Source organism: Lontra canadensis, unplaced genomic scaffold, assembly GCF_010015895.1.
Source record: "Lontra canadensis isolate GAN:19392208 unplaced genomic scaffold, GSC_riverotter_1.0 scaffold25, whole genome shotgun sequence".
NCBI lineage: Eukaryota > Metazoa > Chordata > Mammalia > Carnivora > Mustelidae > Lontra > Lontra canadensis.
Genome location: NW_022631019.1, coordinates 20746267 through 20759512, shown reverse-complemented (window position 1 = coordinate 20759512; position 13246 = coordinate 20746267). Strand labels below are relative to the sequence as shown.

At 43.5% G+C, this 13246-nt stretch overlaps 1 protein-coding gene, 1 long non-coding RNA gene and 2 other non-coding genes across 7 annotated transcripts in view; all 4 read right to left on the bottom strand.

Moving 5' to 3' along the window:
• Positions 1 to 674: 674 nt before the first annotated feature.
• On the bottom strand, positions 675 to 1886 carry LOC116871283. The gene is made up of 2 exons (XR_004383364.1): positions 1823 to 1886; positions 675 to 956 (listed from the first exon to the last, which is right to left on the bottom strand). It is a non-coding gene; the product is annotated as an uncharacterized LOC116871283 (long non-coding RNA).
• LOC116871415 lies at positions 1026 to 1230 on the bottom strand. The gene has a single exon (XR_004383387.1). It is a non-coding gene; the product is annotated as a small nucleolar RNA SNORA73 family (small nucleolar RNA).
• Positions 1887 to 1947: 61 nt separating the features above from the next.
• On the bottom strand, positions 1948 to 2152 carry LOC116871414. Its single transcript, XR_004383386.1, has one exon. It is a non-coding gene; the product is annotated as a small nucleolar RNA SNORA73 family (small nucleolar RNA).
• Positions 2153 to 12187: 10035 nt separating this feature from the next.
• The window catches only part of PHACTR4 (phosphatase and actin regulator 4), a 103841-nt gene continuing 102782 nt past the window's right edge, over positions 12188 to 13246 (bottom strand). For all 4 annotated transcript variants that reach the window (XM_032863929.1, XM_032863930.1, XM_032863931.1 and 1 more), the window contains one exon: positions 12188 to 12869. In XM_032863929.1, the coding sequence (XP_032719820.1) occupies positions 12854 to 12869 (16 nt within the window). In that variant the 3' untranslated portion in view covers positions 12188 to 12853. The remainder of the gene's footprint in view (positions 12870 to 13246) is intronic.

Sequence of the window (13246 nt, the reverse complement as noted above, 5' to 3'; positions counted from 1 at the left end):
GGAACATTGGCAGTAGAGGTTCAACTATCTTAATAGTGTGATTTTTGCATTTATGCCCAATCCTGTTAAGGCCAATTTACCTGTACTATATTGTGGGAAACTGAGGATAAGGCTTGGTCTAATTAGTAACTCTGATCTCTGAACACTCATGTCCAGGTCTATGTTGTCTTTCATGACACACCTAAATTCATTATTCTGAGCTCTACCCACCTTTGAATGCAACCTTTTACCTGTAACTGGTAGGAATCACACATTTCCCCACATGAGAATGTGTGACACATTTTCACACAAGTGACAAGACACACAAGCTCAGCCTCTTTAGTTAATGCAGAACTAATCAAACATTAACTGCAAAGGTAGTTTTCCCAAAACAAGCACTTCCATTTGCAGAATACAGTTGTCACATTTCCACAAAAAAAGGGAGCCACACAAGTATCTAGTCATCTTTATTATAATTCATAAATACATTATAAACAGACCTGCATCTTTAAGACATACTTTGGATCTCATAGGCTTCTGTTCTCCATTCAGTTATGTAGTTGTAAAACGCAGTTTACTTGAGAATAGTACAAAAGGCCAAAGTAGTATCTTAACTTCCTTAGGACCAGTTTTCTCTTCATAGGCATTCTGGAATCTTTTGGACCAGACTGTTTTATTTATTTATTTTTTTAAAATAAAGGACCAGACTGTTTTAATAGATATGGCCACATTCAGTCCTGTCCGCTATTAGTCAAATTTTACTGGGCACCTGTCCTATAAAACATTAAACTTGTTCCCCAAATTTAGTATTAACGGCAGTTTGAAAAAAACGGGTCAAATATGCCCAAGCTTCCAAACTTCCAGGCTTATCTTACAAAACAACATTTGTCATTCATTTTACCAACCCTCCCTGCCAAAGAAAGGACCCAAAAGGTGAAGTATTAACAGCCAATGTTAGGTGAAGCTCCTCTTCTCTCCTGAATGAAAACAAATAAAGAGGATCAGACTCCTATTCATGATCTCACTAAAAATTCTGAGTTTTCACCAGATGTTTCCTGCATGGTTTGTCTCCTCAGTCATGGTCCAGAGGACTCTGAGAAGCTGTAGGAATATGCAGGCGCAGACTCAAGGCCCAGCTTCATCTCCAACGTTGTGGAAAGGGACTATACGTCATGGGGCAGGACCCTATGCTCCCGTACGCCACCTGGACAGAGCCCGGGGAGAGTGACCTCCCGGGTGTATCCACGTTGGAATGCCTATGATTAAACAGCATCACCCTCAAAACATTTAAGAAATTTCCTTTTTCCCCATTCCATGCTACACAAGTGAATGTGACAAAAGCCTGTTAAAAACCCAGTTGTTACTACTATCTCATGGTTTCTCTACTTAATTACTCATGGTCTTAGCAATATTCAGGTACATACACCCATCTTCATCTCAGGGCAAGGGCTTGTACTGGAGACCAAATCCTTGGTAACCAGACAGACTTTGAGGTTGTATGCACATTTGCTTTAACTATGATTTGCACGCACACTTTGATAATCTTGACTTTGGTTAATTCACCCCAACTGTTAAGAATTTTCCCATTAGCAGAGAAGTTTCCTATCACATGACAAAGATGTGAAAATATTAACTTCTACGGAATAACAAGCTATCTTCCCAGATAGGAGCATACATTTACAAAACTGTCAACATGTCAACAAAATGCAGCAAAGTTTCTATCTGGGTGTATTAAATGGCAGGAACATATTCATGAAAAGGAACTGGGCTAGGGTGACTTAAATGTCAACGGGAAAACACAAGCCAAAAACAATTCTTACCCCAAATTCTTTGGTTTACTTACCTTAAGTCAATTTATTTGGAATCCTGAGCGATCCCTGCAAAACAAAGTAGGCAAGAGTTTAATCCAGTAATACAGCAGATTTTTCTTTCCAGTCAACCTAGATCCAGATAGAGGGTGCTCTACAGAGCTGTTTCCTGCATGGTTTGTCTCCTCAGTCATGGTCCAGAGGACTCTGAGAAGCTGTAGGAATATGCAGGCGCAGACTCAAGGCCCAGCTTCATCTCCAACGTCGTGGAAAGGGACCATACGTCACGGGGCAGAGCCCTATGCTCCCGTACGCCACCTGGACAGAGCCCGGGGAGAGTGACCTCCCGGGAATATCCACGTTGGTCACTATCATTTACTTAACTTGCAAGCTACGGAGTTAGAAATAAATTTCAACCAGTTGACCGCTACTTCCCCAGAATATCCATTTTGGGGTGGACCCAGAATTCCCAAGTGCCAACTCGAGTTAAAGACCGATCAGCAGTCTCTTGTTAGTGATCTAAACGCACTTTCAGCCAGGAACCCCAAACATATCTGCAAACCCCAACAGGCGATTAGCACTACTGTCAAAGAAATAGCAAATGCAGAGCCGATGACACAGCAATTACGGCTCCTACCCATAAATCGGTCATCGGGAGTCGTGACCCCTCCCTACATCATAAAGGAAGTGGGAGAATTAAGAATCGTCCGTTTGAAATCGATTAAGCTCAGATGCGTGTCAGAATTAAAGGATCTGCATGCGGTTCCACCGCCTCGGGGGAGACAAGCTCATAAGCCGGGCGATGGGCAACAGGGCGGGAGTGGGCCGCGCATTTAGCGACCCGCGCGGGAGGTGGCACCTCTGCAGGTTTTGGCGCGAGTGCCTTAGATTATGGGCAAGACCCGCGGCTCGCGAGGCCTCAGCGGCCCACATCCCGCCCAATTCCGCTGCACGAGTAAGTGTAGTTAGCACGGACACCGCTGAAGGAAATCCTGGAGAGAAAGAAGCCTAAAAGGAAATCTGGCTGCCGGGACTGGGGTACAATACCTAGAACTAACGAAGCGAACGGGTAAATAGACTCACCGCCTGTCCAAACCGGAAGGCCGCAACTCTCTCGAAAAGACCGAGCAAACCCTCGGGCATCTATATTTATACCTTCTGAAGCGCGCGGAAGTCAAGGTTTACCTATTGCGCCTGCGCATCTCCCTGAGCAGTTAGGGAACCGGAAATTCGCTAAGGGTTCTGGGAACCACTGCGACTTAAGCCCCACCCCTACCTGGTTCGGAGGCTTCTCGCGACAATAGGGCCCTCGCGCGGGAACCTTGCTGGGGAACGTAAATGACTATAGCGGGGTTTAGAAATATGTAGTCCTTGCCGAGTGTCAAGTTCACTTCTCAGCAATCCGCTAACTCATTCTGCAGGATGTACGCTCAAATAAAGTCGCCACCCCCGCAACACATTGGAGTAATTATATGCAAAATCGAAAAAGCCATCTAGAAAAATGCACACTCACAAAAACGATTGAATACGTCCTGTCATATGTGAAATTAAACATTTGATAAATGAGTAGATAAATAGGACAGAAATACTTCTACGAACTGGCTAATTTTTTTTTTTTTTAAGATTTTACATATTGGGGCGCCTGGGTGGCTCAGTCGGTTAAACGGCTGCCTTTGGCTGAGGTCATGATCCCAGCATCGTGGGATCGAGCCCCGCGTGGGGCTTCTGGCTCAGCAGAGCGTCTCCCCCTCTGTGCTCTATTTCGCGCTCTTGTTCTCTCAAGTAAATAAATAAAATTTTTAAAAAGAAAAGATTTTATTTATTTATTTATCTGAGAGAGAGAAAGAGAAAGAAAGTACGAGCAGAGAGAGAGAGAGAGAGACAGAAGCAGCCACCTGCTGAGCGGGGAGCTCTTTGAGGAACTGGAATGACCCTAGGGAGGATGCCACTTAACCGATGAAGCCACCAGGAGCCCAAATAAATAAATAAGGCTAAAATCAAAACCCTCCTATACAGAACAATGGATGTATTTAATACAAATGAACTGTACACTTAAAAATGGTTAAAAAGGTAAATTTTACATTAAGCATATTTTAACACACACTCCCCTAATATAAAGAAGTAGGCAAGTAAAGAATTCTGGGGATACATATTACATGTGAAATGTTGCAAATGTGATAGAACTTTGAATATGGTGTTAAGCGAATAAAGATTAGGTAATAGGTAATAATGAGTGGAAATATTTATAGGGTTCCTCCTAAAAGATTTTGTGCTCCACCCCCTTTTTTAAAAAAAGATTTCTACTTAATTTTTTTGAGAGTGAGACAGAGGTAGAAAAAGATAGGGAGAGAGATAACACTCAAGCTGGGAGGAGAGGGAGAAGCAGGCTCCCCACGGAGCGGGGAGGGATTCCCAAGGCAGGACCCTGGGATCAGGACTTGAGCAGAAGGCAGATGCTTAACTGACTGGGCCCCCCAGGTGCCTCTGTGCTGAATTCTTTGTGTAGGTTATTTACTAGCACAGCAATTCTAAGACAGTGGTATTATTACCTAGATTTAAAGATGTGAAACATGCCCAGAGCAATGGTTTTTAAAGCAAAGTTATCAAACCTTGGGGGTTTCTGAGACTCTTGGGGATCCGTGAGGTCAAAACTATTTCATAATAATACTTAGACTTTTCTTGCCTTTTTCACTGTGTTGACTCTGCACTGATGCTGTAAAGTGAAATGATGGATAAAACTGCTGGTGCCTTAATGAGCACTGGGTATTATATAAGACTGATGCATCACTGACCTCTACCTCAATTTAAATTAATTGAATTTAAATTTAAAAAATTGAGGTGCCTGGGTGGCTCAGCTGTTTAGCGTCTGCCTTTGGTTCAGGTCATGATCCCAGGAGACCCGCGTAGGGTTCCCTGCTAGGCAGGAGGCCTGCTTCTCCATCTTCCTCTGCGCCTGCTTGTGTTCCTACTCTCGCTGTCTCTCTGTCAAATAAATAAATAAAATCTTTAAAAATAATAATAAATTTAAAAAATTTAAAACCTGCCGATGCCTTAGTATGTTTTGAAGCTCTGTCACCAAACTGTATTGGTATCATTTTTATCATTACAAGTTTGCAGTTTAAAAAAGTGTTTCCCGGGGCACCTAGGTGGCTCAGTGGGTTAAAGCCTCTGCCTTCAGCTCAGGTCATGATCCCAGGGTCTTTGGATCGAGCCCCACATTGAGCTCTCTGCTCAGCAGGGAGCCTGCTTCCTCCTCTCTCTCTTTCTCTGCCTGCCTCTCTGCCTACTTGTGATCTCTGTCTGTCAAATAAATAAATAAATAAACAAACAAACAAACAAATAAATAAATAAAATATATATATTAAAAAAAGGTCAGTTTCTTAGACTCTTAGAAAATAGAAAGTGGTTGCCAGGGACTGGGGGGATAGAAAGGGTGAATATTGTTCTTCATCTTCTTTTTTTAAAATTTGTTTATTTAAGAGGGAGAACTAGAGAGAACACACAGAAGGAGGGGAGAGAGAGAAGCAGACTCCCTGCTGAGCAGGGAACCCGAGGGAGGGCTTGATCCCTGGACTTTGAGATCTTGACCCAGGGCCGAAGGCAGATGCCTAACTGACTGAGCTACCCAGGCACCCTGGGAATATTGTTATTTAGTAGGTACAGAGTGTCAGTTTAGCAATATGAAAGAGTACTGGAAATTTGTTATACTGCAGTGTGCATACAGTGACTACTGAACTGTATACTTAAACATAGTTAAAAAGGGCACCTTTTATGTTTTTTGAGATCAAGAGTCCCATGGTCTTCCAACTCTTCCAACTGAACCAGTCAGGTGCAGCCTTCCCTCCCGCCCCTGCCCATCCCCTCCACCTGCCAAGGCACATTTTATGTCATGTGTTGTTTTTTTTTTTAAGAATTTATGTATTTATTTGACAGACAGAGATCACAAGTAGGCAGAGAGGCAGGTAGAGAGAGAGGAAGGGAAGCAGGCTCCCCGCTGAGCAGAGAGCCGGCTGTGGGGCTCGATCCCAGGACCCTGAGATTGTGACCTGAGCTGAAGGCAGAGGCTTTAACCCACTGAGCCACCCAGGCGCCCCATGTCATGTGTTTTTTACCACAAAAATATATATAGCAAAATAAAAATAGAGTCAGTGTCCCCTAAGAATGCCTTCGATGAAAAAAATAAGTCATTAATTTCATTAATTCTCAACTTTTGAGTATCCATCTTCTTCTTCTTCTTTTTTAAGATTTTATTTATTTGTTTGACAGAGAGAGATCACAAGTAGGCAGAGAGGCAGGCAGAGAGGGAGGGGGAAGCAGGTTCCCTGCTGAGCAGAGAGCCCGATGTGGGGCTTGATCCCAGGACCCTGAGACCATGACCTGAGCTGAAGGCAGAGGCTTAACTCACCTAGCCACCCAGGCACCCCTAGTATCCATCTTCTTAATATTTTTAGTGAAAAGTGAGAAGTACACATAAAGTACAGCATTTGTCTCCAGAAAAAGCACTTACACAACTGTTTGAAGTTACGAGGTGAAATAGCCACATTTTTTCATGAAGTACTCTTTAAATTGAAAGAATGGCTGTCATCTTTACCAACTTTATATCTGAGTGGGATTGCATTTTCTTCATTTACTTAAATCAAAACAACATACAGCAACAGATCGAATACAGGAGCAGACTGAGAATTGAACTGTCATCTATTAAATCAGACATTAAAGACATTTGCAAAAAAAAATGCAGAACAATGCCACTCCCTAATTATTTTGGAAAATAGTTATTTTTTTTAAAGAGTTTATTTATTTGACAGAGAGAGACAGAGAGCACAACCAGGGGGAGCAGCAGGCAGAGGGAGAGGGAGAAGCCGGCTCCCCACTGAGCAGTGAGCCTGATGTGGGGCTTCATTCCAGGACCTTGGGATCATGATCTGAGCCAAAAGCAGATGCTTAACTGACAGAACTACCCAGGCACCCCAAGAAACTAGTTATTTCTCATTAAAAATATATTATTAATGTTAACATGCATTGGGGTTATTACTTTGAAATGTACATAAATTATATACATTTAAAAATTTCCCCAGTTTTAATTTTAGTACAGTAAGTATCACTACTTACATGTCATTCATATAAAAGTTCTTTGGGGTTCTGAATAATTTTTAAAATTATAAAGGAGGGCGCCTGGGTGGCTTAGTGGGTTAAAGCTTCTGCCTTCAGCTCAGGTCATGATCTCAGGGTCCTGGGATCGAGCCCAGCATCAGGCTCTCTGCTCCGCGGGGAGCCTGCTTCCTCCTCTCTCTCTCTGCCTGCCTCTCTGCCTACTTGTGATCTCTGTCTGTCAAATAAGCAAATAAAATATAAATAAATAAATAAATAAATAAAATAAAATTGTAAAGGAGTCACAAAACCAAAATATTTGAGCACCAGTAGCATAAAGGAGAGATGACAAATAATTCTACTTGTCTGGCCATATTACCAGTATTCAGCTCCCTTTCAATCACTCATTCAACATTTACTTAGTGGATATGATTTATTTGCTAAGCATTGTGCTAGACACAGGGAACTCTGACATGAAACTCATTTTTTTTCTTTAAGATTTTATTTTTAAGTAATCTCTACACCCAAGTGGGGCTTGAATTTACAACCCCAAGATCAGGAGTCGCAGGCTCTACCAAATAAGCCAGCCTGAAACGCTTTGCTGTGAAAGCCCCCGACTGGGAGAAATAGACGTGCCGGCAAATGATAACTCAACGAGTGCTGTATTCTGAGAACACAGAGGACAGAGCAACGGAACAATCTGAAGGCTGAAGGCATTTTCCTGGGAGTTAAAATCTGACCTGAGACTGGGAGGGTGGAGGGAAGGAGTGGAGTGTGGATCATGAGAACATTGCCGGCTGTGGAGCGAGCAGGACCGTGGTCTTCTGGGAAGGGGAAGAAGTCAGCTTGATGAGGAACACTGAAGGAAGAAGGGCCTACCCTTTTCACGAGACGAGAAAGTGGGCCAATGCTAGATCATAAACTCTGTTGTAGTCCAGGCCCAAGGGCTTGAATTTTATCTTGCAGGCAACTAGGGACCACTAAGTTCTGAAGTAAAGGATTGCTGTGACAAGCTTTGCATTTTATTTTATTTATTTATTTATTTATTTATTTATTTTTACAATGATACTTTTTTTTTTTTGGAGATTTTATTTATTTATTTGACAGAGAGATCACAAATAGGCAGAAAGGCAGAGAGAGAGAAAGAGAGAGAGAGAGAGAGAAGCAGACTCCCAGCTGAGCAGAGAGCCCGATGCGGGGCTCGACCCCAAGACCCTGAGACCATGACCTGAGCCTAAGGCAGAGGCTTAACCCACTAAGCCACCCAGGCGCCCTCAGCTTTGCATTTTAGAAAGGAAACTCTAGTGGCAATATTGGAGGATAGATTGGAAAGATCAGAGGTTATAAAGTCCCATTGTATTATGGTAGCTTCGAACTTTGATGGTAAACAAGGCAAGAGGAGATCTAGGAATCGAGAGACATTTCTGAGGTAGCGAGTGCACAGAAGTTATTGTCTCACCGAACCTGCAGAGAGAGGAACTTGCAGATAATACCAAAGTTTTAGGCTTATGAGAGTGAACATATGTGGTCCTCTAACTCCAATGATTGAGAAAGTAGGCTGTGGAGGTAGACAGTAAGGTCCACATTGGTGGTGCAGAAAAGTTACCTTGGGAACATCTGGGTATATAGATGTCCAAAGGGCAACTGGATATAGGGTTGGATTCCAGCAAGGAATCTAAGTTGCAGAGAGATTTAGAAGTTGTAAGAATAAGAGTGGTAGCTGATGTCACCTTGGGAGGGCAGGGAGAGTGACAAGAGGACATATAAATATTGGTCAGGGAAGAAGTCACCAGGGCAGAGAAAGCATGATCAGAGTACTGGGCAACAGTGGGGTCTGAAAAGCCAAGGAAGAAGTTTTGCGGACTAGGACATGGCCCAAAGCATCAAATGCTGCAGAACAGTCAAATACATTAGGAGCTGAACACAGGTTTGGGAAGTGGCAGTTAAATGAGAAGTCACTGGTGACCTCAGGCAAAGTCATTTCATTTTGGGTTTAGTTTAGATTTTGATGAGGTGAGTGACTCTGGCTTTAGAAATGGAAAGTGGTGTGGAGAGACCAGAGGTCATAAGCCAATATCAAGTAGCCTATATAGTTTCCATCCGCATCACTTCTTTTTTGCCACGGGTCACTCACTTAGCTCAACTGCTTGGACTGTGCAGGAATTTAAATTAACATTAGAATAGATTATGTCAAGGGAGTGTAGGAGAAGCTGGAGGTCAGTAATAGGTTTACAAGAAAAAGATCAAGGGAAGATTGTTTTTTCCTGGGGGTGGTGGTTAGGAAGGAGATAAACACTGAATGAATGAATGAATGAATGAACTAATGAACAAATGAATGGTGTGTCTCTTCAGTACCAGATAGAGGAAAATTAAGGATGTTTGTCTCTGTCAGATGACCTCTAGGCTTTGTTGGGGCAAGAAATTAATGCTACTCACATGAGACAGACTGACCAAGTGGCCCAGGTTGCTGGTGGTTCCTGCTTTATGCTTCATGTCTCCTAGAGCTGGAACTGAATAGAGCCTTGAAGCAGTGGTTTGGGCTGTTTTGGTTTCAGGGCTTGATTTCTCTTTGTTGTGCATTCTTACCTTTCATAGGTATACTTCCTATCCCATCCCCTCCCATTCAGTATCTGCTGTACTTACCTCTTCTCAGTCGCCAACTATAGCCCTCCCTGGCCTGGGCACACTAATCTAAATCCCTAAGGACCCTAAATTCATTCATCGTTTCAGCAAACTCCGAGCAAGGTGCACCTTTTGTGGACAATGCTTAACCTCAAAAGAGCAATGGCAATGTGAGATCTCTTTGAAGCTTTGGGCCCTGTGGGCTCTTTGGAGGGCTAGGAGAAGGAAAATCTGGGAGCAGATAGAACTCAATGACATGAGCAGTTCTGACTCATGGTTTCTCCTCTCTTGGTAAAGGGTGGTGTACTCATCAAAGCCATTCTCTGAAGTGACAAGAGAGTGAGTCATTTGGTGAGGCCACCTTGATTGACACTGGGCTGCTTGCCTGAGGAGTACATGAGGAAGGAACTGTCTGTCCTACTGCGCCATCAGCCTAAAGTCTACTTCTGTGTGGTTCACACGGGGTAAATCCTTGTAGGACAACTGAATAGACAAAAAGAGTGATTACAGGCCTTGACCTTCAGGAGGCCACTTTACCTCCCAGGTTCTTCCCTGGTAACAGGAGTGTATTTCCTCTTACCTCCCAGATTAGGGGTGGGATCAACAGAATAATGGACCTAGTGCCATAGCTGGTATATACTACAGGGGTGGGGGGGTGGTCACAGTTGGCTCTCCTCTCTCTGCAGCCCATTCTTTTTCTACTCGTGTGCACAGACAGAAACTTGACTGATCTCACCTCTGGCGACACTTAATATTCTTTTTTTTTTTTTTTTTGAGGATTTTATTTATTTATTTGAAGAGACAGCGAGAGAGGGAACATAAGCAAGGGGAGTGGGAGAGGGAGAAGCAGGCTTCCCGCTGAGCAGAGAGTCCGATGTGGGGCTTAATCCCAGGACCCTGGAATCATGACCTGAGCCAAAGGCAGACGCTTAACGACTGAGCCACCCAGGCGTCCCTATACTTAATATTCTTAGTATTATTTTTCTCCATCATTTACTTCTCATTTAGAGTGTCTAGCAGTATTTTAAGTATCATTTATAAGCTAGCTTAAATCTTTTGGAATAAGGTAAATTAAAAAAATAAGCACCTCATACCAGAATAATAGTTTGGCTTTTTTTTAATTCTAAAATACTTTATAATTAATATTGATAAGAAGACTGATATACAACGCAATTATTTACTTTACAAGGAGATTCTGTACATCAGGGAAACATCTTGAAGTACAATACATCATTTATTTCTTCTTTACATTATGATTGTGAATTGTTACTTACACAAAAAGGGAACACAAAATCCATTATATATATATATATGTATGTATATGTATATATATAAAAACACCTGAAAAGACTTGATCCCCAAAGCGTCTTGTTTCAAAAGGACATGATGAGATGAAAGACGAACTAGAGTGCTTGGCGGCCCAGAGAGCAGACAAGTAGCTCAGGTAATCAAATCCTGTTTCAAACTTGGCACATGAAGGCGAAGCCAGGCAGCGGAAGAAGGGTTTGAAAATGTCACTTCAAGTCACAGAGAATGCTGGCATCAGCCAAACAGTCTCCAAACTGACCCAAGAGAACAAGTCATATGTGTGGCCACCTTACATACAGACCTCTGCCAACTGTGTAGAACTTTCACTTTTCCTGCAGTCACACCTAATGTAATGAGCTTCAAGGAGCTGCAGCCCCACCAGTTTCATAGCTGCAAAGCATGTGACAGTAACTGAGAAATCCGAAGACTTCCCTATCCCCCATACAGAGAGAAAACACTCCCTTTCACGGTCACCTCACCTCCTTCGTTTTGACCTGATATTCTGATTTTTTTCAGCAAATATCACAGGGACATAAAAGCAGAAAACGAGGAATGTCTACTTAACAGCTGCGACAGAGCAGGGACCTCAGAAGAAATCTATGAAACAGCCACCGTTTTCTGAACATTAAAATAAGGGGAAAAAGCCACATTCATCAGTTAAAAAAGGAACTATTTTTTTTTTCCACTTAGTATGGACAGGTATTAGAAGGAAAGGATGAGGCTGTATGGTTTTCAAAATAGAAACTCAAAGAAAGCAAATTAATTTTGTTTTAGAAAATCATATTACTACATATTACAAATACAAGGGTGGGGACTGAGTCCAGGCCGGGGCACTGAGGATACTGGCGACTGCTTGGCAGAGGATGGGTACATGAGGGGGAAGCTGCCAGAGAGGGTAAGGTCAGCAGGAGGGAAGGGGGAGCGCGCAGCAGGAGGGCCAACAGCACTGAGGAGAAGGGAGGAGGAGTGGGTCATGATGGTGCCCCTCCTACTTCCTCCTCCAGAGACCCCTTCCGGTCCAGCACCCGTGTCCCTAGACCTTACAGTGACCTTCAGGGACGGGGGGTGGTGGTGGTGGGGTGGGGGGTGGTCCAAGGAGGACAGCTGCTCCCACAGAGTTGCCACAACTCTGTTTTACAGAGGAGAATACACCTATTGTTTAGAATGATTTAGAATCTCATTTGGTATGACAAAAGTACAACAGCTTATAAAATTTAAGACATGAGTTTGTTTTCTGCCAAATTGGCATGAACAATAAAGGCCTTTTTTGGTGTTGGTTTTGTCTGTAGAAAACATATACGCTTTCTCATTTTCCTAACTTGGAATCTAGCTGCAGCTCAGATTGCTTCATAGATAGGAAAAACACAAGTTTCTAGCACGTCTTCAAGATTTTTTTTTTTTTCTCTCAAACTTTAAAAATAAAAATCAGGATGACTTGTGCTGAAAAGGAAGAACATGTCAGATCCTGAGCTTCTCTGAGGCCTGATCCCTGGAAGAGGCCTGTATTGCTGTGTTACCAGAGGTATAGTACGCTGTTTTCAACGGACGTGCCAATGTGGTGTGGAGGCGTGCCCTGGAGGTGGGGGCCCTTTTGCCAGAAGGCTGGGGGCCTCCAGAAGGTTCTTCCCACCACCAGCTGGATCTGACAGCTGGAATTTGGTGCCTGCACAAGGGGCTCTCCCAACCAGGACGGAGCAGGTAAGGCGAACGGTGCAAACTGTGCCCCCGCACAGGCAGTCATCTTGGGGTGAGGGTGCGGGTGGCCCGGAGTGTGGGTGGCTGGTGAGGAGGAACCCACAAGTATGCTGCGGCATCACAGGGTTCAACGGCACTGGAAAGATGCTCAGTCTTGCCCAGAGCAGCACACGACTACCCATTCCAGTGAAATGCTACGTTCACAGAAGTGCTGTTCGCCGGGAGCCACATCCCAGAGGACTCAACCCTGGCTGTGTGGGGAAGTGCAGAAATTCCTTCCACATCACTCTGGAGACTGAAGCAGCCAAGCAGTCCTGTGTTGGGAGGTTTAGTTGTTCTCTCAGACTTCAGTGTCAAGGACGATGGTAGCTAAAACAAGATGAGCAGAAAGAGCCGAGTTACCAGATACTGTAGACTCCTTTGCTGCCATTATACTCTTATCAAAATTGCCTCCTTGCTACTCTAATTCTGCCTGACTTTTCTTCTTCTTTTTCTTAAGTCATCTCCACAGCCAGTGTGGGGCTTGAACTCATGACCTTGAGATCACATGCTCTACTGACTGAGCCAGCCAGGCGCCCTGTTTTCCTTCTTCTTTGCTTTTCCTCAGAATGCTTTCCTGGTATATTTTCCTGTCCATCCTTTACATACAAATAATTTTCCCCTTAAAAACCACTATCTTTTCTCATAATTTTATATCTTGAGGCTTTGCTTTCTCCCTGGACTTGCAGCCTGAACACCCAACCTTC